This window comes from Heptranchias perlo, chromosome 36, assembly GCF_035084215.1.
Source record: "Heptranchias perlo isolate sHepPer1 chromosome 36, sHepPer1.hap1, whole genome shotgun sequence".
NCBI classification, from domain to species: Eukaryota; Metazoa; Chordata; class Chondrichthyes; order Hexanchiformes; family Hexanchidae; genus Heptranchias; species Heptranchias perlo.
In genome coordinates this window covers 24,639,862-24,663,230 of record NC_090360.1, presented here as the reverse complement: position 1 = coordinate 24,663,230, position 23,369 = coordinate 24,639,862, and the positions used below count along the sequence as shown (strand labels likewise).

The 23,369-nt window shown below is 44.9% G+C and overlaps 1 protein-coding gene across 3 annotated transcripts in view; it reads left to right on the top strand.

Annotated features, from left to right (window-relative positions):
- Nucleotides 1-23,369, top strand: part of fam149b1 (family with sequence similarity 149 member B1) — a 155,975-nt gene that overhangs the window by 16,741 nt on the left and 115,865 nt on the right. Inside the window, exons 2-6 of one of the 3 annotated variants that reach the window (XM_067972775.1) lie at nucleotides 47-160; nucleotides 1,666-1,801; nucleotides 2,032-2,174; nucleotides 11,934-12,053; nucleotides 16,029-16,202. In XM_067972775.1, the coding sequence (XP_067828876.1) occupies nucleotides 47-160; nucleotides 1,666-1,801; nucleotides 2,032-2,174; nucleotides 11,934-12,053; nucleotides 16,029-16,202 (687 nt within the window). Of the gene's footprint in view, nucleotides 1-46; nucleotides 161-1,665; nucleotides 1,802-2,031; nucleotides 2,175-11,933; nucleotides 12,054-16,028; nucleotides 16,203-23,369 lie in introns of those variants that run through there. The other 2 variants (XM_067972776.1, XM_067972777.1) reach the window with 2 other exon arrangements.

Genomic DNA, 23,369 nt, shown 5'->3' with positions numbered 1-23,369 from the left:
AAGAAATCCATCAATTTGATGTAAAATTTGCCTCCTATTCCCACAGACACGGCCTGTCGCGATGCAGCCTAGAAAATCACCCACTGCCAGAGAAGCTAGAAGAGCATTCAACCCCCTCTCCCGTCACCAGCGTTGAGGATGCGGACTTCACCTGCAGTGGGTATGAGCTTCACTTGTTCCAGCCTCATTGAACTGTTGTGGTGTTTTATTAACGGCGTGTCTGCAACAACTGAAGAGGCAGCCTCGTGCTTTGCCTGATGGGTAAAGGCGCTGTTTGTGCAGCACCACACTGACCGGAGAGTCCGACACTGGATTCGTAGTCTGTGTTGAGGTAGCTTCTCTCAGGCAAGGTGGCCGTAATGGTGCAGTTAACAACCTCAGCACCCGTGTGCTACAGAGGGGAGAAATCAAACAGGGCTTCTGATTGTTACTCTGTGCAGTGACCAGAGCAGGGAAGGAAGTTTGTGTGAGGTGAGGTCGCTATCGAGCCTCTTGGAGCCTGTCGACACTTAGCGTTGACTCGCACGTAAAGAATGGTGTCAGCTTGTGTCCACGCATAGAGTCACTGCTGTCAATGGGAGTTGCACAAGTATTATCCTGACCAACATCACTAAAACAGAATATCTGGTCATTATCACATTGCTGTTTGTGGGACCTTGCAGTGTGAAAATTGGCTGTCGCGTTTCCTACATTACAACAGTGACTTCACTTCAAAAGTATTTATATGGCTGTAAAGCGCTTTGGGATGTCCTGAGGTCATGAAAGGCACTGTATAAATACAAGTTCTTCCTTTTTAAAAAAAAGTTAATATGTGGGCGAGAGAACAAGGAATTGTATTATGCTTGGATATTTCTGCACTCTTGTCATTTCTCCTTTATAAAGTTTTTCCTCTTCTCCTGATGCTGTTTTTTCTTCATGTGTGAAAGTTTGCAGTGGGTGGTGGCAGGCTAGCCGAGTTTGATCCTGTTTTCACTTGATGTCAGTACATGCAGCTCCAACAGATGTTGTTTGATAGTAAGGAACAGAAATTGTGGTCAGTGTTTCCCTCCGAAGTCCATGGAGGTCATGCCCCAAGTGCTGCCCTGGCTGACACCAACTAACTCAGCACAGTGTATGGAGCCCGGCACTTTCTGGACTGTGCATCTTGGTACAATGGGCAGTGCTGTTAAACACAGCCAATGGGCACAGGGAAAACAGCCTCATACTGCGTGCGGTTTGTAGGGATTAATACTTAGCTCGTGCTAAAGATCCCTTTTGATCAGGTGTCTCTATAGACATACAGAAGGCACCTGTGAAACCATATCCCAACAGGAGTCTGCCACCAAGAAGGGGGGGGGGGGAGAATTTCTCCGAGTAATAATGGGTCATGTGCAGGTTGTATGTCAGGGAATTTGTTTTCTCTGGCTGACCTATTTGGAGCTTGAGAGGAAAGTTTAGAAGAGCACTGTGCATAGTAGCATCCAGAAAGATTTTAAAAACGACTGCTCTCTAAACAGCATCCTAGTTTAATATTTTCAAAATATCCTTCAAATGATTGCTTTCTGCTGGTCAGGACATAAGAAATTCAGGTCCTGGTCCTCAGACCAATGGATGTTGTGCTTCTGTGCATGCAGTATCTTTCCCAGGGTACAGGTTTGCATTGATACCTAACTGATGATGTTGCAGTGAGTCCGAGACTTCTGAGGACACCAGCAGCCAGCCTTTGCTGGCTGATTTTGGACACCATGGGTCTGCCATCAACAGCTACACAGGAACCAGGCTCTCCACTGCCTGCAGCTCTACCTTCTCCTGGGGTGACAATGTGAGTAGTGCTTTTCCAAGTTGGGCTAAAGTAGCCTCTGAACTGCATGCTCAGTGAGTAAATTCTCTGAGTGGTGCAGCACTTTGCTGTACAGACTGGAAGGTCTTGCTTGGTGCTGCAGTGCACAGTGCTTTTACCCACTGGCTCAGTCTTTTTTTAAATCCTATTTAATTTTCAGTACTGAAAGTGCCCAATGCACTCTTCTTTTTCCTGTATATTGCATGTCCTAGGAGTTCGAGAAAGCAACCTCACAGCAGGTTCAACAAATGTTCTGTGAGGTTGATGAACTTCTGTTTGAAGAGAAGACATGTTCCCGTGTACAGGGGCTGGAGAAGGAGTGTCAGGAATGGAAATGCAGCTTCCCACATTTTCGGTAAGGAAAGAACAAAGTGCTTATAACTCTTAATGCCCCTGACATGGCTTTTCTGTCTCCTCATAATGTACAAGTTACAGATAACAAAGATCATCCCCCCACCCCGCCACACGACATTCTTTGTGTCAACAGGTTATACAACAACAGAACAAGTCGGATGCCAATCCAATTACTGAGGAAAAAATGGCGGTTGAAAAATTTTCAGAAAGCATTTTGTGATTTGTGGAGAAAAAAATACAGTACCATATCTTATTAATTAATAGGTTTCAGAGTCCAGTTTTAGCAAAGTTAATATGTTATTAAGAAAAATAAGAATTAGCCTCTGCCTAATTCATCAATCATAGTAAGCAAGCAAATGATATAAGTCTCTATACTTAGCCGCAGACAACCCATTGGCCAGACCCCTGGTGCCCTGAGCTTGAGCTCCGGTGTCTTTAGTCCAAGCTGCCCGCAGGTCACCAGGGCACTGTAACTATTATACTCACTAGTAAACAATCTTATGCCACCTGACAGGCCTCTGCCTTCCTGACTGTTTTGTGAAACTAAAGCTGAATCTGGGCCCCATCCTCATCTGTAATCTCCAAGGTTGTGTTCCTTACTGTTCAATTAGGAGTTTATATTGGAAAAAGTTGACACAAAAATTTGACAAGAAACATAACAAAGTAAGGTTTTGTGGACATGTACACAAATTTAATACGACAATATCAATCTCCCGTGTCATGGTACATCAGGAGTCACGATCAAATGCGTTCCTCAGATCAAGCAGGGTTCGAAGGCGGGTGATAATTGGGTGGGGGAGTGAGGGAGGACTGTGATGCTGTCGGTGAGAAGAGGTGGAAGGGTGAAGATAGAATGGGGTGGGGGGAGTCTAAAGATAGAGCAGGGTTAAGAGCAATGGAAGATAGAGCAGGATTACAGGTAGGGAAAGCGTGAAGATAAAGCAGCGACACAGGTCAAGGATAGGGCAGAGGAAGAAGGTGGAGGAGGGTTAGAGGCCAAGGAGAGGGGGAAGGGAGAACATTGTAAGAGGGCAGAGCTGGAGGTCTGAGGAGGAGATGGGGAGGAAAGAATCAAAGGCCGCCAGAACAAGTTTGGAGCTCAGTGCAAGTGACCATAGGAAGCTGCAACCAATGACACTGTATGGTAAGGCTGGTCAGAGCAGAGCTGGGGGAAGATGGGCTGGATGGGAGAGGGGGAGAGAGAGGAGTGGGCAAAAGAGGAGGATGGAGAAAATTGGCAGGGGAGAGAGAATGAGTGAGATGGGGAAATGGGGATGATGTGGTTAGACAGGAACCAACTTCTGCCAAATTCATTTAACATTTACTAACTGGCAGAATCGTGGAATGATATGGCACAGGAGCAGGCCATTTGGCCCATTGTGCCTGTGCCGGCTCTTTGAAAGAGCTATCCCAGTTAGTCCCACTCCCCTGCTCTTTCACCATAGCCTTACAAATTTTTCCACTTCAAGTCTTTATCCAATTCCCTTTTGAAAGTTATTATTGAATCTGCTTCCACCGCCCTTTCAGGCAGCGCATTCCAGATCATAACAACTCGCTGCGAAAAAGAATTTTTCCTCATGTCACCTTAAATCTGTGTCCTCTCATTACCGACCCTTCTGCCATGGAAAAAGTTTCTCCTTATTTACTCTATCAAAGTCGTTCATGATTTTGAACACTTTAACCTTCTCTGCTCTAAGGAGAACAACCCCAGTTTCTCCAGTCTCTCCAAGTAACTGAAATCTTTCATCCCTGGTGCCATTCTAGTAAATCTCTTTTGCACCATCTCTAAGGCCTTGACATCCTTCCTAAAGTGTGGTGCCCAGAATTGGATGCACTCCTCCAGCTGAGGCCTAACCAGTGTTTTATAAAGGTTTAGCTTAACTTCCATGCTTTTGTACTCTATGCCTCTGTTAATAAAGCCCAGGCTCCTGTAATCCTTTCTAACAGCCTTCTCACTTGTCCTGCCACCTTCAAAGACTTGTGTACGTACACCCCCAGGTCTTTCTGTTCCTGCACTCCCTTGAAAATTGTACCATTTAGTTTAGATTGCCTCTCCTCATTCTTCCTACCAAAATGCACCACTTCACACTTGTCTGTGTTAAATTTCATCTGCCATGTGTCTGCCCATTTCACCAGTCTGTCTATGTCCTCCTGGAGTCTGTTACTATCCTCCACATTGTTTAGTACATTTCTGAGTTTAGTGTCATCTGCAAACTTTGAAATTATACCCTGTATACCCAAGTGAAGGTCATTAATATATATCAAAAAGAGCAGTGGTCCTAATACTGACCCCTGGGGAACACCACTGTATACTTCCCTCCAGTCTGAAAAACAACCGTTCCCCACTACTCTCTGCTTTCTGTCCCTTAGCCAATTTTGTATCCATGCTGCCCCTGTCCCTTTCATCCCACGAGCTTCAATTTTGCTAACAAGTCCATTTTGTCACTGTTGTCTATGATAATAGAACCGCCTCAGACCAACTGATGGGCAGTGGCGGCCCAGATACTGCAGCAGCTGAGAACAACAAACGGAGCTGAAGGGGTTGAAAGGTACAAAGGACCAGAAATCAGCAATTTGTATATAAACAAGATGCTGCACTTCCTGTTTGCCATCAATTAGAAAACCAATTTTTCAAAATATCAGCTATGCAAATTTACATTTATTCTCACAGGAGGGTCACAGAATAACCATCAGAAATATTATCTGCAATGCAGTGAAGGGATAACTGAAAGTGTATCACCATTTCTTTTGTTTACTTGCTTTCCGTTTCTAATATTTATTACTGCATGACTGTTTTCTTTCTACTTATCTGGGCAGACTGAATGGAATTCAATCCAGAGAAGTGTGGGGTGATGCATTTGGGGAGGGCAAAGAAGGCAAGGGAGTACACAATAAATGGGAGGATACGGAGAGGTGTAGAGGAAGTGAGGGACCTTGGAGTGCATGTCCACAGATCCCTGAAGGTAGCAGGACAAGTAGATAAGGTGGTTAAAAAGGCATACGGGCTACTTTCCTTTATTAGCCGAGGCTTAGATTATAAGAGCAGGGAGGTTATGCTGGAACTGTATAAAACATTGTTAGGCCACAGCTTGAGTACTGCGTACAGTTCTGGTCACCATATTACAGGAAAGATGTGATTGCACTAGAGAGGGTACAGAGGGGATTTACAAGGATGTTGCCAGGGCTGGAGAATTTTAGCAGTGAGAAAAGATTGGATTGGCTGGGGTTGTTTTCCTTGGAACAAAGGAGGCTGAGGGGAGATTTAATTGAAGTATATGACAGGACTAGATAGAGTGGACAGGGAGGACCTATTTCCCTTAGCAGAGGGGTCAGTGACCAGCGGCATAGATTTAAAGTAATTGGTAGAAGAATTAGAGGGGAGCTGAGGAGAATTCTTTTTACCCAGAGGGTGGTGGGGGTCTGGAACTCACTGCCTGAAAGGGTGGTAGAGACAGAAACCCTCAACTCATTTAAAAAGTACTTGGATGTGCACTTGAAGTGCTGTAACTTACTATGGCTGGAAAGTGGGATTAAGCTGGATAGCTGTTTTTCGGCCGGCACAGACACGATGGGCTGAATGGCCTCCTTCTGTGCCGTAACTTTCTATGATTCTATGAACTGACACGAAGTAAAATGAATTAGCTACAAGTAGCATTGTCTCACTGCCTCACCAAGCAAACAGAAATCCCCAAACTGCTCCGAGCTCGTTGACCCCCCGGGCCCAGCTGTCACTCAGCCCCTGTGGGGCTATTGCCATATGTGGTGATTGAAGATTGCCATTCACGTGCTCTGGATTGGCTGGTCTGTGTGTGCAGCTTGTTCACCAGTTTAAAAACAAAGTGGGCCTGAGACGATGCTGTTGAAATGCTGTTGAGTTAGCCTTAATGTTGTTTTCTCATAGACAATAGATAATAACTGATTCTTTGGCTCGTTTGGTATTCAGAAAACATACCTCATGTTGCGTTGGAAAAACCCTTCAATGAAAGGTAGATAAGATGATGTAGATAGGAACATGGGAATTACTAGATGAGAAAAGACCAATGTCTCTAGCTTACCTTCTACCATCCTGGTAGTCGCATGAGACAACGATAATGGAGTTGTTGACTAATCACAGCAATCAACCTTTATCAATGAGTCTACAACAGATCCAGACATGAGGCGAGGAAAATCCCCAGTGGCAGAGAGCTTTGGGAACCAAACGTCCATAGTCACCTGTTCCTCCCGAACCTGTTACACTTACCTCGTGTCATGTCTCAAATTACTCATATTCTGTTTCCTAAAATGTTATTTTCTGAAATAAATCCATCTATTTTGCAATTGAGTCAATCAATACTAACTGCTTCCACCATCTCCCTAGGGAGCCTGTTCTATAGATTGACCACTCGCTCACTGAAATATTGTTTCTGCAGATTAGTTTTGAATTCAAGTGCAGGCCGTGTCCTCTGCTTCTACTGTTCCGGACAAGGTGAAACTGCTTGTCACAGTCGACATTTTCTATTCCCTATAAAATGCTAAAACAGCAATCATATCACCTCTCAAACTTCTCTTTTCCAGTGAGAATATGCCCTTTTACACTGCTTATAATCCAATCTCTCCATCTCCTCAATCATGCTGGTTGCTCTCTCCTTTATCCTTTCAATAGCTGCAATATGCTTTTTGTACTGTGACGACCAGAAATGTGTACAGTATTTTAAGTACGGTTGGGCCAATGATTTATAAAGTGGCAGATTACCTCATTATTTCTGCTCAATATTGGTCCCAACATCTGATTTTTCTCTAGATGATTAAAACGATCGAGAAAAATACATTGCATTCTAAGTAGCTTATGTGTAGAAGCAGAGGATGTGGGTAGGGTTTTAAATGAATATTTTGTCTCTGTATTCACAAAGGAAAGGGATGATCCGGACGTAGTAGTTAAAGAGGAGAGGTGTGAAATATTGGATAAGGTAAACATTACGAGAGAGGAAGTACTAGAGGGACTGGAATCCTTGAAAGTTGATAAGTCACCAGGGCCGGATGGATTGTTTCCTAGGATATTGAAGGAAGCCAGGGAGGAAATAGCGGGTGTTCTGAGGATAATTTCCAATCCTCACTAGATACAGGGGAGGTACCGGACGACTGGAAGACTGCAAACGTAGTGCCATTGTTTAAAAAGGGTACGTGGGAAAGGCTGAACAATTATAGGCCGGTCAGTCTTACCTCGGTGGTGGGCAAACTATTAGAATCAATACTGAGAGATAGGATAAACTGTCACTTGGAAAGGCATGGTTTAATCAGGGATAGTCAGCATGGATTTGTTCAGGGAAGGTCATGCCTTACAAATCTGATTAAAATTCTTTGAGGAAGTGACTAGGAGGATTGATGAGGGTAGTGTAGTGGATGTTGTCTACATGGATTTTAGTAAGGCACATGGCAGACTGGTCAGAAAGGTAAAAGCCTAAGGGATACAGGGAAATGTGGTGAATTGGATCCAAAATTGGCTCAGTAACAGGAAACAAAGGGTAAAAGTCAATGGATGTCTTTGCAAATGGAAATCCGTTTCCAGTGGTATGCCACAGGGCTGAGTGTTGGGTCCCTTGCTGTTTGTGGTATATATTAATGATTTGGATTTGAATGTAGAGGGCATGATTGGCAAATTTGCAGACGACAAAAATTGGCCGTGTAGTTGATAGTGAAGAGGATAGCTGCAGACTCCAGGAAGATATCAATGGGTTGGTGGAGTGGGCAGAAAAGTGGCAAATGGAGTTCAACCGGAGAAGTGTGAGGTAATGCACTTATGGAGGGCAAACAGTAAAAGGGAATACGCAGTAAGCGGGAATATATTGAGAGGGGCAGAGGAAGTGAGAGACCTTGGAGTGCATGTGCACAGGTCCCTGAAGGTGGTAGTACAGGTAGATAAGGTTGTGAAGAAGGCATACGGAATGCTCTCCGTTATTAACCGAGGTATAGAATACAAAAGCAGGGATGTAATGATGGAACTGTTTAAAACGCTGGTAAGGCCACAGCTGGAGTACTGTGCGCAGTTCTGGTCACCACATTACAGGAAGGACGTAATTGCTCTGGAGAGAGTGCAGAGAAGATTTACAAGAATGTTGCCAGGTCGTGAAAATTGCAGCTAGAAGGAGAGATTGGATAGGCTCGGGTTGTTTTCCTTGGAGCAGAGGAGGCTGAGGGGAGACTTGATTGAGCTGTACAAAATTATGAGGGGCCCAGATAGAGTAGACAGGAAGTACCTGTTTCCCCTAGCGGAGAGTTCAAGAACTAGAGGACATAGATTTAAGCTGATTGACGGAAGGATTAGAGGGGACATGAGGAAAAACTTTTTTACCAGAGGGTGGTGGGTGTATGGAATTCGCTGCCTGAATTGGTGGTAGAGGCAGGGACCCTCAACTCTTTTAAAATGTACCTGGACCTGCACCTAAAGTGCTGTAAGCTGCAGGGCTACGGACCGGGTGTTGGAAGGTGGGATTAGAATGGGCACCTGGTTGTTCTTCAAGCTGGCGCGGACACGATGGGCCGAATGGCCCCCTTCTGTGCTGTATCTTTTCTATGGTTCTAAGTCCTTCTGCTCAGTGCTCACCTTTTATCTTTCTAATGTCTTTATAAAACCCGATTGAAATTACCTTTGTACATTATCCAGCATTATTTTACTTTCCAACTTTTAACAAAAAATCTATTTGCTGGTGATGAACTCTGTGGGCTGTCTTTTTAACATAGCATACTTGTGTTCTGCATTGTTACCTGTTATTCTTGCCTTTGTTTTGATCAGTCTTAGGAACAGCCTCTCTTGCCTTTCGAATAGAATCTTACAGCATAGAAGGAGGCCATTCGGCCCGTCGTGCCTGTGCTCTTTGAAAGAGCTGTCCAATTTAGTCCCACACCCCAGCTTTTTCCCCCATAACCCTGCAAATTAGCCCTTTTCAAGTACATGTCCAATTGCCTTTTGAAAGTTCCTATGGAATCTGCTTCCACCACCCTTCCAGGTAATGTGTTCCAATTGTAACAACCCTCTGAAAAAATTTCTCTGAATTTTTCTTCAAGTTCTTTTGTTAATTATTTTAAATCTTTGACCTCTCGTTACCGACCCACTTGCCAGAGGAAACAGAGCAAGTAGGGAGAAACTATCAAAACCTCTCATAATTTTGAATACCTCTATTGGATCTCCCTTTAACCCTCTCTGCTCGAGGGAGAACAATCCCAGCTTCTCTAATCTCGCCACATAACTGAAGTCCCTCATCCCTGGTATCATCCTGGTAAACTTCCCCTGTACCCTTTCTAGGGCCTTGACATCCTTCCTAAAGTGTGGTGGCCAAAATTGTACCTAATACTCCAACTGAGGCCTAAGCTGGCGGCATCTTCTTCCTTGGTAAAGACACGTGCAAAGTACTCACTTAGTACCTCGGCCATCCCCTCTGCCTCCATTAGTAGATCTCCTTTATCATAGAAAATTACAGCACGGAAGGAGGCCATTCGGCCCATCGATTCCACACTGGTTCTCTGCATGAGCAATCCAGCTAGTCCCACTGCCCCGCCCTATCCCCGTAGCCCTGCACATTTTTTCGTTTCAAGTACTAATCCAGTTCCCTTTTGAAGGCTATGATTGAATCTGCCTCCACCATCCCCTCAGGCAGTGCATTCCAGATCGTGACCATTCGCTGTGTAAAAAAGTTTTTCCTCATATCACCTTTGGTTCTTTTGCCAATCACCTTAAATCTATGCCCTCTGGTTCTTGACCCTTCCACCAATGGGAACAATTTCTCCCTATCCACTCTGTCTAGACCCTTCATGATTTTGAACAGAAAATCATGGTCCCTTTATGGTCCCTAATCGGCCCTACCCCTCCTCTTACTACTCGTTTACTGTTTTCATGCCATTGTAAAGGTTTAGCATGACTTCCTTGTTTTTGTGTTCAATGCCCCATTTACAAAACTTTCTTAACCAACTTATCAACTTGCCCTGCCACCTTCAAAGATTTGTGAATGTGTACCCCCAGGTCCCTCTGCTTTTGCACGGCCCTCAAAATATTACCATTTAGATTATACTGCCTCTCCATGTTGTTCCTCCCAAAGTGCATCACATCACACTTATCCGCATTAAATTGCACCTGCCATGTGTCTGTCCATTTCACCAGTCTGTCTGTGTCCTCCTAAAGTCTGCTACTATCCTCCTCGCTATTTACTACTTTACCAAGTTTTGTATCATCTGCAAACTTCGAAATTGTATTCCCTGTACCCAAGTCCAGGTCATTTATTTATAACAAGAAAAGCTGTTGATAGGAGGTCACCGGTTACGGTTATTGGCTTAGTACAAAGAGAAGAGTCAGTTCTCTCTTAACTCTCAATTCGCTTTATTCACGTTGTTAGATCATATACATATAGCTTATACGTCTGGTTAGATATAGACATGCAGTTTGCACCAGATAATACAATTTTACCCAAACTAGGATCTAAACGCACACCCACTAGGTTTCTCTGACACTCCCTGAGTGGTCACAGAATATAAAGGATAATACCTGAAAAGGAGAGCTGACACTGGCCAGGCGTTCCGTTCTCTCTCTCTTTCGACGTCGTCTCTACGTCCCTGACGTAGGTTCTTCCACTTCCGCGATGGCTGGTCTCCGGAGTCTTCGCTGGCTCCACGCCCGAGATTCTTCATTCTTATTCCGAATCTTATCTCTTCAAGCTGTGCTGTCTCTCTCCTGTTGGTTTAGGCTTGCTCACCTAGTCCGTGTCTTCTCCTCATTGGCTCTGTCCCAAGGACTTAGGTAGCATTACCTTATTACTCCTTTTCTAAATAAGGACTTGTGTCTTATCACATCTCCTTTGTCTGTCACGAAACTTAGCTAATTCAAACTGGTTCCAGCCAGCTCAGGCCAGCGACTGAACTCAGGTTACTTCAGTTCAAAAGTTGCTTTTGCCTGTGTGTCAGCAGTTCGGAATAAACTCAGTAGTTTCTGCAGCCCCTGGCCAACAAAGCAATAATCCTCATACCGACCCCTGGAGGACCCCACTCCCCAGTCAGAAAAATGTCCATTCACCACTACTTTCTGCCTCCTATCCCTTAGCCAATTACATACCCAAGTTACCACCATCCCTTTAATCCCATGTGCTTCTATTTTCCGAATAAGTCCAATATGTGGAACTTTATCAAATACCTTCATCAACCCTCTCTGTTACTTCTTTAATGTACTCAATCAGGTTCGTCAGATGCAATTTGCCTTTAACAAATCCTGGCTGGCTGTCCCTTATTAACCCATGCTCCTCCAAGTGAGAATCAATTTTGTCCTTGACAATGGTCTCTAGTAGTTTTCCCACCACTGACTGGCCTGTAGTTGCCAGGTTTATCCCTCTCCCCTTTTTTGATTTTTTGCAATCCTCCAGTCCTGTAGCACCATTCCCATATCCAAGGAGGATTGAAAGATTGTGGTCAGAGTTTCTGCTATCTCCAACCTTGCTTCCCTCAGCAACCTAGGATGGATGGATCTGATCTGGACTGTCCAGTTTCAATGAAGGATATCACTGAAATGTTAACCTTTCTATTTCTTTCAGATTTTGACAGACAAGTTGTGTATTTCCAGCATTTCCTGTTTTTCTTTTCAATTTGAAGCATTTGCAGTTTCTTCCTTTTATCACCAGGGAGTATTGTCCCATTTGAAGTGATCTTGCCATTCCTGTTAGTTTGAAATGATCTTGCATAATGTGTATGATCATTAATTGGGATCCTTCCTACAATTGTATTTATTTTATGTTTTCTCCTGCAGGATTTTGGGGAGACAAATAGTGGTTCCAGTTGACGAAGCCTATTGTTGGTATCCTGGCCCACAGAGGGTTACTACTCCACTGTCAACTTCCAGCCCAGGCCCTGGTACAGACGTGAATGAGTAAGTATCAGCCACAACAGAACCTAACTATTTAGATGAAATGTAATTACACTTTGTCAGTTTTTAGAGCCACATTACCTGATATATTCAGGCTGAAGTCCACCTATTGGTGCTGTCACTGTGCTATCATCCCTTTAGTTTAGAAATCCTGATGGTATCTATACATTTCCCATGTTCTTCCCAACCCCTTGTTCGGCTGTGCTGTGTGCGCTGGTTCAATGTGCAGCCCACTGCCAGTGTTGTTTTTGATCCAGCTACTCAGATGTATAAGAATTACCTCGGATGAAATGAGAGCCCAGTGGGGTGAGAGGGCAGCAGATGAGCAGAGGGAGTTTGGCTTGAACTGGAGTTCAACACTGAAGTGTAGTTGGCGTGAAGCTGCTTTTATTTACTTTAGTCTCTGTATCTATTTAGTATGGCATAACAGTGGAAGGCAGTATTGTGAGAAACTTCCATGATATGGGAATTTCTGGAACCTACCAATGTCCCAGATAACCATAAGTATAAGAAGTGTCTCCAGGTAGAGCTTAAAGTTACTGAGCACGAGGAAAAGTTGAAGGCATCCCACACTGAGAGTTTCTGGAGTACACATTGGAGGAGGTGGTCAGCCCACAGCCAGAGAGCAATAGTGAGAACAGCTGACAACATATGATGGAGATTAAAATAACACTTGCGGTGGAAAGGACCATTAATTTCAGGAAGGCCAATGTCAGGGGGACCAACGCTGCTTGGTACAAATGACAGTGGAATGTATTCTGAGATATAGTTACAGGACTGTGCAACAAGTACATTCCATCAGGTGAAAAGGGAAGCAGAAAAGGAAGAAACCCACAGTGGACAACAAAACATCTAAAAAATCTTTGTAAACAGGAATCGTGCCTGCGACTGGAAGGTAGCAAATGCGTTTACCCCTTTCAAGAAAGGGGAAAGGAATAAACCAGGAAATGATAGGCCTGCCAGTTTATTTTCAGTTGTGTAAACTTCTAGTGTTAATAAAAGGGGTGAAATTAGTGAACACTTAGAAAGGCATAAGCTAACCGGGGAGCGAGGCGGCGCGGGGCTCACCGGGGAGCAAGCCGGCGCGGGGCTCGCCGGGGAGCGAGGCGGCGCGGGGCTCGCCGGGGAGCGAGGCGGCGCGGGGCTCGCCGGGGAGCGAGGCGGCGCGGGGCTCGCCGGGGAGCGAGGCGGCGCGGGGCTCGCCGGGGAGCGAGGCGGCGCGGGGCTAACCGGGGAGCGAGACGGCCCGGGGATCGAGCCGGCCCGGGGCTAACCGGGGAGCGAGGCAGCCCGGGGCTCGCCGGGGAGCGAGGCGGTAACCGGGGAGCGAGGCGGCCCGGGGCTCGCCGGGGAGCGAGGCTGCGCGGGGCTCGCCGGGGATCGAGCCGGCCCGGGGCTCGCCGGGGAGCGAGGCGGCGCGGGGCTCGCCGGGGAGCGAGGCGGCGCGGGGCTCGCCGGGGAGCGAGGCGGCGCGGGGCTCGCCGGGGAGCGAGGCGGCGCGGGGCTAACCGGGGAGCGAGGCGGCCCGGGGCTAGCCGGGGAGCGAGCCGGCGCGGGGCTAACCGGGGATCGAGCCGGCACGGGGCTCGCCGGGGGCAGGTAGCGTTAATTTGTTAATGGTGGGTCATAAGTTATTTGGGGAAATTAAATTTTATAAATAAAGGGAATGAGCTATATGGCTATTTTATGAATAGAAGATTTTCAGAAGGCATTTGATCAATTGCCACATGAAACATGTACCAAAAATGAAGGCCTGTGGTATTCAAGGGAACTTGTCCATATTGATGGATGGCCAGGGACAGAGAACATAGAGTGGGGCAAGTAGATGTTTATCAGTTTTATAGAATCATAGAAAGGTTACAGCATGGAAGGAGGCCATTCAGCCCATCGAGTCTGCGCCGGCTCGATGCAAGGACAATCCAGCTGGTCCCACTCCCCCGCCCTTTCCAAGTAGCCCTGCAAATTTTTTACTTTCAAGTACTTATCCAGTTCCCTTTTGAAAGCCACGATTGAATCTGCCTCCACCACCCCCTCGGACAGTGCATTCCAGATCCTAACCACTCGTGTAAATAAGTTTTTCCTCATGTCACCTTTGGTTCTTTTGCCAATCACCTTAAATCTGTGTCCTCTGGTTCTTGACCTTTCTGCCAATGGGAACAGTTTCTCTCTATCTACTCTGTCTAGACCCTTCATGATTTTAAATACCTCGATCAAATCTCCTCTCAACCTTCTCTGTTCTAAGGAGAACCACCTCAGCTTCTCCAGTCTATCCACATAACTAAAGTCCCTCATCCCCGGAATCATTCTTGTAAATCTTTTCTGCACCCTCTCTAAGGCCTTCACATCTTTCCTAAAGTGCGGTGCCCAGAACTGGACACAATACTCCAGTTGTGGTTGAACCAATGTTTTATAAAGGTTTATCATGACTCCCTTGCTTTTGTACTCTATGTCTCTATTTATAAAGCCCAGGATCCCGTATGCTTTTTTTAACCGCTTTCCCAACCTGCCCTGCCACCTTCAATGATTTGTGCCCGTATACCCCCAGGTCTCTTTGTTCCTGGTGGGATCTGTTTGGTGGGATTTGTGCCCCCAGGACCTGTGACTGGAAGCTCTTACTTTGCTTTCCATTTTATGTAAGTGATTTGGACATTGGCATGAGAAGAAATTTTTCAGAGTTTGCTGATGATGCCGTTGGGAAATGTGGCAATCTGTGAGGACAAATACATGGGAGATGCAGGTCAGTGTGCATAGTGTATCAAGGGACAAAGAACAGTACAAGAGCATAAACCTTAAAGAGTAAGATCCTTACAGACTGGAGGAGCAGGAAGATCTAGGGTGCAGACACAATGATCGTATTAGGGGTACACACATTTACCACCCTCCAGTGCAAGTAGAAAAGTCCATAAAACGGAGTTTATACATGGGATAGTGAACATAAAAGCAAGGACAAGACATTGCTGAGGCCACAGTCGTAGTATTACTTATAGTTCTGGGCTCCCCATTATTGGTGGGATATTAGAGCCATAGAGTGAAGCCAGCAATAAAAGGTTATGGTTATAAAGAAAGTCTGGAAAAATTGGGGTATTTCTTACTGGAACAGAGAAGGTTAAGGGGGATCTAATAGAGGGTGAATAGTGAAAGATTGTATCTGCTGGTTTCAGAATTGGTAACAACATGGCAGAGACTGATGATTATTACTAGAAGAACCTAGTGTTTTACTACAAGTGGCTGTTGAGACACAGACTGTAAGATGATTTAAAATGGAACTGCATAGGTATTTAAAAGGATATGGAGAAAAGGGGAGGGTAATGGAATTAGAGTAGCCCGCTCCAGTCACAGGAGTGATGGGCAGAATGGTCAGTACACAGACCAAAAGGTTCTAATGTTCAGTTCACTGTCTGAACTGAATTAGCTGATATGAGTTGGTCAGTTTGCACTGAATCCTTGTAGCTAGCAGATAGAGCAGACTTCATTACGCCAGTCTGGGCTAAATTTGAACCCAGATCCCGGACTGTCTATTTTTTACTCCAATTTTCGCTGCTGAAGGCATTGATTCCATTGGTGCTGAGTGGTGTTCACTCAGGTAATTGTTCTTGTGTAGTTCAGACAGCAAACGATTTCACTAGGGAGATATCAAGGCCAAGCTTGATCCTGTCTTCACCCAAGAGCAACATGTACATTGTCCGGCAGAGGATAGTTATCAGGAGCAGGACCTCTGGCTCATTTTTCTACTCCCTAAACCAAGGCAGCTCAGGCCAATTGCAGTTGCTCGAGCACCACTCTTTTCGAAATCAGCTAACACAGTGCAGGCTGTGGAGTGAACCTGGAACTTCCCCTCTCAATATGGCTCAGCAACACACTGTCTTCACCAACTGGGTCACTGGGGAGTAGAGAAGGCAGACCCATTGCAGAACTCCCCCCACCCCCCAGGTTACTTCTGTTTTTGAGCAGCATGGTATTATAATTTCTTTCTTTTAGACTCTTTGTTGTCGGTCAAAGAGTGACCTTCTCGGGGCTTCCTCAGTGCAAAGAAGACGACTTTATGCAGAAGATTGCCGTATTTCCTGGTGAAGAGGATGAAGAGGCAGAGAATGGTGTGATCGTTGCAGATGGCTTTGTAGAGGAATATCTGGCATTTCATCACGGAGACCTGTTAGTATCAAGCAAACACTTAACCTATTTAACGTTAACCAATTTCAAGACTTTATGAATTAGCACTAACAAAACTAAAGGGTGTGTGTATATGTACTGTCATCCCTCTCTGTTCACAGCCTTCCAGTAAAGCTTAGACCTTGCCCTGGTTACCAACAACACTTGGATGACTACAATTGGCGCTCATTCTCCCATCTCTTCAACAACTTAGATTTCTATAGCACCCTCAATGTAGTAAAATGTCCCAAGGTTTTTCACAGGAGCATAACCAGACAAAAATATTGACACCAAGCCAAAGAAGCAGATATTAGGACAGGTGACCAAATGCTTGGTCAAAGAGGTAGATTTTAAGCAGCATCTTAAAGGAGGTAAAAGAGGTTTAGGGAGGGAATTCCATAGCTTAGTGCCTAGACAGCTGAAGGCCGCCAATGATGGGGCAAAGGAAATGGGGGATGCACAAGAGGCCAGAGTTGGAGGAAGACAGAGTTCTTGGAGGGTTGTAGGGCTGGAAGAGGTTACAGAGATGGAGAGGATCGAGGCCATGGAGAGATTTGAACACGAAGATGAGACTTTTAAAATCGAGGCGTTGTTGGACCGGGAGCCAATGTAGGTCATGGGTGAATGAGACTTGGTGCGAGTTAGGATACTGACAGCAGAGTTGGACAAGCTCAAGTTTATGGAGGGTGGAAGATAAGATAAGAGAGCATTACAACAGTCGAATCTGAAATGTCAGCCATGGGTAGGCTCATGTGGGTAGCACTCTCACCTCCGAGTCAGAAGGTCATGGGTTCAAGTCCCACTCCAGAGACTTGAGCACAAAATCTAGTCTGACACTCCAGTGCAATACTGAAGAAGCGCTGCACTGTCGGAGGGTCAGTACTGAGGGAGCGCTGCACTGTCGGAGGGTTAGTACAGAGGGAGTGCTGCACTGTCGGAGGGTCAGTACTGAGGGAGCGCTGCACTGTCGGAGGGTCAGTACTGAGGGAGCGCTGCACTGTCGGAGGGTCAGTACTGAGGGAGCGCTGCACTGTCGGAGGGTCAGTACTGAGGGAGCGCTGCACTGTCGGAGGGTCAGTACTGAGGGAGCGCTGCACTGTCGGAGGGTCAGTACTGAGGGAGCGCTGCACTGTCGGAGGGTCAGTACTGAGGGAGCGCTGCACTGTCGGACGGTCAGTACTGAGGGAGCACTGCACGGTCGGAGGGTCAGTACTGAGGGAGCGCTGCACTGTCGGAGGGTCAGTACTGAGGGGGTGCTGCACTGTCGGACGGTCAGTACTGAGTGAGCACTGCACGGTCGGAGGGTCAGTACTGAGGGGGCGCTGCACTGTCGGAGGTGCTGTCTTTCGGATGAGACGATAAACTGAGGCCCCGCCTTCCCTCTCAGATTGATAACCAATCAGCAGCCCATTTTGCACTCTTTTCTACCCCCCCCCCCCCCCCCACCCCCACCCCCGACCTTTTTCTTTTCCATTGACTTGCTCCCCGAGACGAATTTACCCGTTGTCTTGATTTTCTACTTTATTCAATGGCTTTATTTCCCCGATTTTGTTTCTTACACTTTGGGCATTAATACAGACATTTTGCATACATATGAACACACAAAAATGACTGACAGGAAGAGACCCACTGGTCCATCCAGCTTGTCCAACACAATTGCAATGCCTTGAGCATCACGATACAGACACTCCCCACCCCACAATGTAATCTCCTGGGAGAGGCGAGAAACCAAATAAGCACTCAGGCCAATTAGGGGGAAAAATCTGGAAAATCTCTCTCCGACCCCCATAGGCGATTGAAACTAGTCCAGGCGATCACTCTGGCCCTGATTAATGCTGTGCAGTGCCTGCCTCTTTTACGAGGTGATCTCTGCCCCAGCCAGAAACTGGTCCAATTCTCGCTTAAAGGAATTTAGTGAAACGGCGTCCACCACACGAGCCAGCAGCCTGTTCCACAGGTCCACTCTCCTCTGAGACAAGACCCACCTCCTGACATCCAGCCTAGTTCTGACCTTACACCTGGTCTAACCTGTGTGGGGAAAACCAACTTTTCCAGTGATTCGTGAACCTGGACAATAGTCAGTCAAAGTCACACTCACACGGTAGTTTCATTAGTCAAAGTGATTATTTAATGATTTAAAAAGATCACACAAGCCTGGAGCAAATCAAGCAATACAGACAATCTTACTCTACCCATTATACACTTATGTGGTTGCAACGTGACTATTTAATGATTTAAACAATTCACACAAGCAGCAAGCAAATCAAGCAATACATAAAAGCTTAAATGCCAAGGATTGCAGCATCAAGGCAGAAGAGTAATCAAATCTCTTTGGCTCTTGAAGTTTCTTCTTCTTGATGGACGTCCCTCCTCTAGGCCAAGCTTCGTCAAGCTTCTCTGACTGCAGTAAAGAAGCTGCCACAATGTTCCATTTTTATATTAGTTTTGCCCATTGGGGTGTAAGTAGAAGTTCCATTTTGGCCACTCACTCATTGTCGCATAATGATGGACAGTTGACTGGACCACTCAAAAACCTTATGAACCCAGGTGCAGCCTCTTCACCGTGGGAAACCTGCTGTATCTTCTTGTCTGTGTGAATCCAGGTGCAATAATTTTAGTTGTCTTTTCTCAAGGATTTCTTGTTGTCTCAGCACTGTTTTTCCAAGTCAGTTGTTTTTGAGAACCAAAGTTATTTTGAGCCTTTTCGAGCTTCTAGAAGCTTCTTGACGCTTCTGTATATTGTTGCTTTTGTTCTTATCAGTTGTTGTTAAAAACTGAAGCTTGTTGAAATTTCTGCACATCTGCAGTTTTAAATTTACTGCACTTTGCTGTCTTTGCAGTTTTAAATTTATCCTGTCCAAATGTCCAAGTTAACCCTTTCCTTCAAATGTAATGTCCAAAGGTCCAACTGTAGTGTCCAAAGTGGCAAGTTAACCCTTTCCTTTAATGTAATGTCCAGAGGGTTTTGAATTCACAATGTTCAAGGGGTTTTAACCCTGCCCTACACCTGTTTAGTTAAAACAAACTGTCGACACAAACACAATCTATTCCCTTCATCATATTATAAACCTCGTCCAAATCACCTCTAAGTCTTCACTTCTCTATAAAGTATTGAGACCCAGCTTTTTGAGCCTATCTTGGTAACGAAGATGCTTTAGATTGGGAATTAATCTTGTGGCCACCTGGATCTTTTCCAAAGCCTCAATGTGATGAGACCAAAACTGGACACAATATTCTAACTAAGTCCTAACCAAGATCTTGTACAAGAACAAAATAGTATGCTTTGTTTTGTAGTTAATTGTCTTGTAAATACACCCCAGCACCCTCTTCACTCCAGCTATAGCATCACCACATTGGTCGTGAACCTTTAGACATCTATGCACTAGAATGCCCAGATCTCTTTCTTTTTCCACCTGCTGTAATACTTTTCCCTGAAGGGTGTATGTATGTTCAGCATTCACCCAGCCCACATGCATAACACTGCACTTTTCTAAGTTAAACATTATTTGCCAGTCACAAGCCCAATCCCCAGTGCATCTAGATCTGCCTGTAGTAGTCGAGCATCGTCTACAGTCCTGACTCTCGCACGTATCTTAGAATCATTTGCAAACTTGCAGCTCATTCCCCCAACACCTCCATCTAGACCATTAATAAAAATAGTAAACAGCAATGGTTCCCACACCAATCCGTGTGGGATACTACTGGTGTCTGGTCTCCAAGCAGATCCAAATCCAATGTGCATTAGTGTATTTTAGTTTGGATTCCCTTGGTTTGGCAATATTTTCCAATTAGTGCATTTTTATTTTTTACTATCTTCATTCAGTCATTCATAGAATCATAGAATCTTACAGCACAGAAGGAGGCCATTGGCCCATCCTGCCTGTGCAGGCTCTTTGAAAGAGCTGTCCAATTTAGTCCCACACCCCAGCTTCTTCCCCATAACCCTGCAAATTAGTCCATCTTCAAGTACGTGTCCAATTGCCTTTTGAAAGTTCCTATGGCATCTGCTTCCACCACCCTTTCAGATAGTGCGATCCAGATCTTAACAACCCTCTGCGTGAAAAAATTTCTCCTCATTTCCCCTTTAGTTCTTTTGCCAATTATTTTAAATCTATGACCCCTGGTTACTGACCCACTTGCCAGAGGAAACAGTTTCTCCCTAATTGCTCTATCAAAACCCCTCATAATTTTGAATACCTCTATTAAATCTCCCCTAAACCTTCTCTGCTCTAAGGAGAACAATCCCAACTTCTCCAATCTCGCCACATAACTGAAGTCTCTCATCCCAGGTACCATCCTGGTAAACTTCCTCTGCACTCTCTCCAAGGCCCTGACATCCTTCCTAAAGTGCGGTGCCCAGAATTGTACACAATACTCTAGCTGAAGCCTAACCAGTGATTTGTAAAGGTTTAGCATAAACTTCCTTGTTTTTGTATTCAATGCCCCTATTTACAAAGCCAAGTATCCCATCCACTTTCTTAACCGTCTTATCAACTTGCTTTGCCACCTTCAAAGATTTGTGAATATTTACTCCCAGGTCCCACCTCAAAATATTACCATTTAGATTATACTGCCTCTCCATGTTGTTCCTCCCAAAGTGCATCACTTCACACTTATCCGCATTAAATTGCATCTGCCATGTGTCTGCCCATTTCACCAGTCTGTCTATATCCCCCTGAAGTCTGCTGCTATCCTCCTCACTATTGACTGTTGCCAAGTTTTGTATCATCTGCAAACTTCAAAATTGTACTCCCTGTACCCAAGTCCAGATCATTTATATTTAATTGTAAACAATTTTACAACACCAAGTTATAGTCCAACAATTTTATTTGAAAATCACAAGCTTTCAGAGGCTTCCTCCTTCCTCAGGTGAATGTGGAAATGAAATCCAGGATTTCATTTCCACATTCACCTGAGGAAGGAGGAAGCCTCCGAAAGCTTGTGATTTTCAAATAAAATTGTTGGACTATAACTTGGTGTTGTAAAATTGTTTACAATTGTCAACCCCAGTCCATCACCGGCATCTCCACATCATTTATATTTAACACAAGAAAAGCAATGGTCCTAATACCAACCTCTGGATGACCCCGCTGCATATTTCTCTCCAGTTCAAAAAACATCCGTTCACAACTACTTTGCCTCCTATCCCGTAGCCAATTACTTATCCAAGTTAATAGTATCAAAGTAGGTATAACACAGGAGGAGGCCATTCGGTCCATCATGCCTGTGCCGGCTCTTTGAAAGAGCTATCTGGTTAGTCCCAATCCCCTGCTCTTTCCCCATAGCCCTATAAATTTTTTCCCTTCAAGTATTTATCCAATTCCATTTTGATAGTTACTGTTGAATCTGCTTCCACCAACCTTTCAGGCAGCGCATTCCAGATCATTATAACTCGCTGCGTAAAAAAATGTTCCCTCATGTTGCCTCTGGCTCTTCTGCCGATCGCTTAGATCTGTGTCCTCTGACCCTTCTGCCTCTGGAAACAGTTTTTCCTTATTTACTCTATCAAAACCGTTCATGTTTTTGAACACCTCCATCAAACCTCCCCTTAACCTTCTCTGTTCTAATGAGAATAACCCCAGATTCTCCAGTCTCTCCACATAACTGAAGTCCCTCATCCCTAGTACTATTCTGGTAAATCTCTTTTGCACCCTCTCTAAGGCCTTGACATCCTTCCTAAAGGATGGTGCCCAGAATTGAACACAATACTCCAGCTGAGGCCTAACCAGTGTTTTATAAAGGTTGAGCATAACTTTCTTGCTTTTGTACTCTATGCCTCTAAGTAAAGCCCAGGATCCCGTATGCTTTTTTAACAACCTTCTCAACTTGTACTTCTTCCACCTTCAAAGATTTGTGTATGTGCACCTCCAGGTCTCTCGGTTCCTGCACCCCCTTTAAAATTGTACCATTTAGTTTATATTGCCTCTCCTCATTTTTCCTACCAAAATGTATCACTTCACACTTCTCTGCATTAAATTTCATCTGCCATGTGTCTGCCCATTTCACCAGTCTGTCTATGTCCTCCTGGAGTCTGTTACTATCCTCCACATTGTTTATTACATTTCTGAGTTTTGTGTCATCTGCAAACTTAGAAATTATATTCTGTATACCCATTAATATATATCAAAAAGTGCAGTGGTCCTAAAACTGACCCCTGGGGAACACCACTGTATACTTCCCTCCAGTCTGAAAAACAACCGTTCACAACTACTCTCTGCTTTCTGTCCCCTAGCCAATTTTGTATTAAGCCCCCTCAGAATTTTGTATGTTTCAATTAGATCACCTCTCATTCTTCTAAACTCCAGAGAGAATAGGCCCATTCCACTCAACTTTTCCTCCCAGGAATTAATCTAGTGAACCTTCGTTGTACTGCCTCCAAGGCAAGTATATCCTTCCTTAGATAAGGAGACCAAAACTGTACGCAATATTCCAGATGAGGTCTCACTAAAGCCCTGTACAACTGTAGTAAGACTTCCTTACTCTTGTACTCCAACCCCCTTGCAATAAGGCCAACATGCCATTTTCTTTCCTAATTGCTTGCTGTACCTGCATGTTAACTTTTGTGTTTCTTGTACAAGGACATCCAAATCTTTCTGAACATCAACATTTAATAGTTTCTCACCATTTAAAAAATATTCTGTTTTTCTATTCTTCCTACCAAAGTGAATAACCTCACATTTCCCCACTTTATACTCCATCTGCCACCTTCTTGCCCACTTACTTCATCTGTCTATATCCCTTTGCAGTCTCTTTGTGTCCTCCTCACAGATTACTTTCCCACCTAGCTTTGTATCGTCAGCAAACTTGGATACATTACACTCGGTCCCTTCATCTAAGTCATTAATATAGATTGTAAATAGCTGAGGCCCAAGCACCCAACTAGTTACAGCCTGCCAACTTGAAAATGACCCGTTTAATCCCTACTCTTTGTTTTCTGTTCTTTAACCAATCCTCTATCCGTGCTAATATATTACTCCCAACCCCATGAGCCCTTACCTTGTGTAACAACCTTTTATGTGCCGTCCATGAGGCGCTTTGGGCCATCAGCAGCAGCAGAATTGTATTTCATTACAATCTGTTACCTGATGGCCCGGTATAACCCTCAATCTGCCATTACAATCAAGCCACGAGATCAACCCTGATTCAGTGAGGAGTGTAGAAGAGCATGCC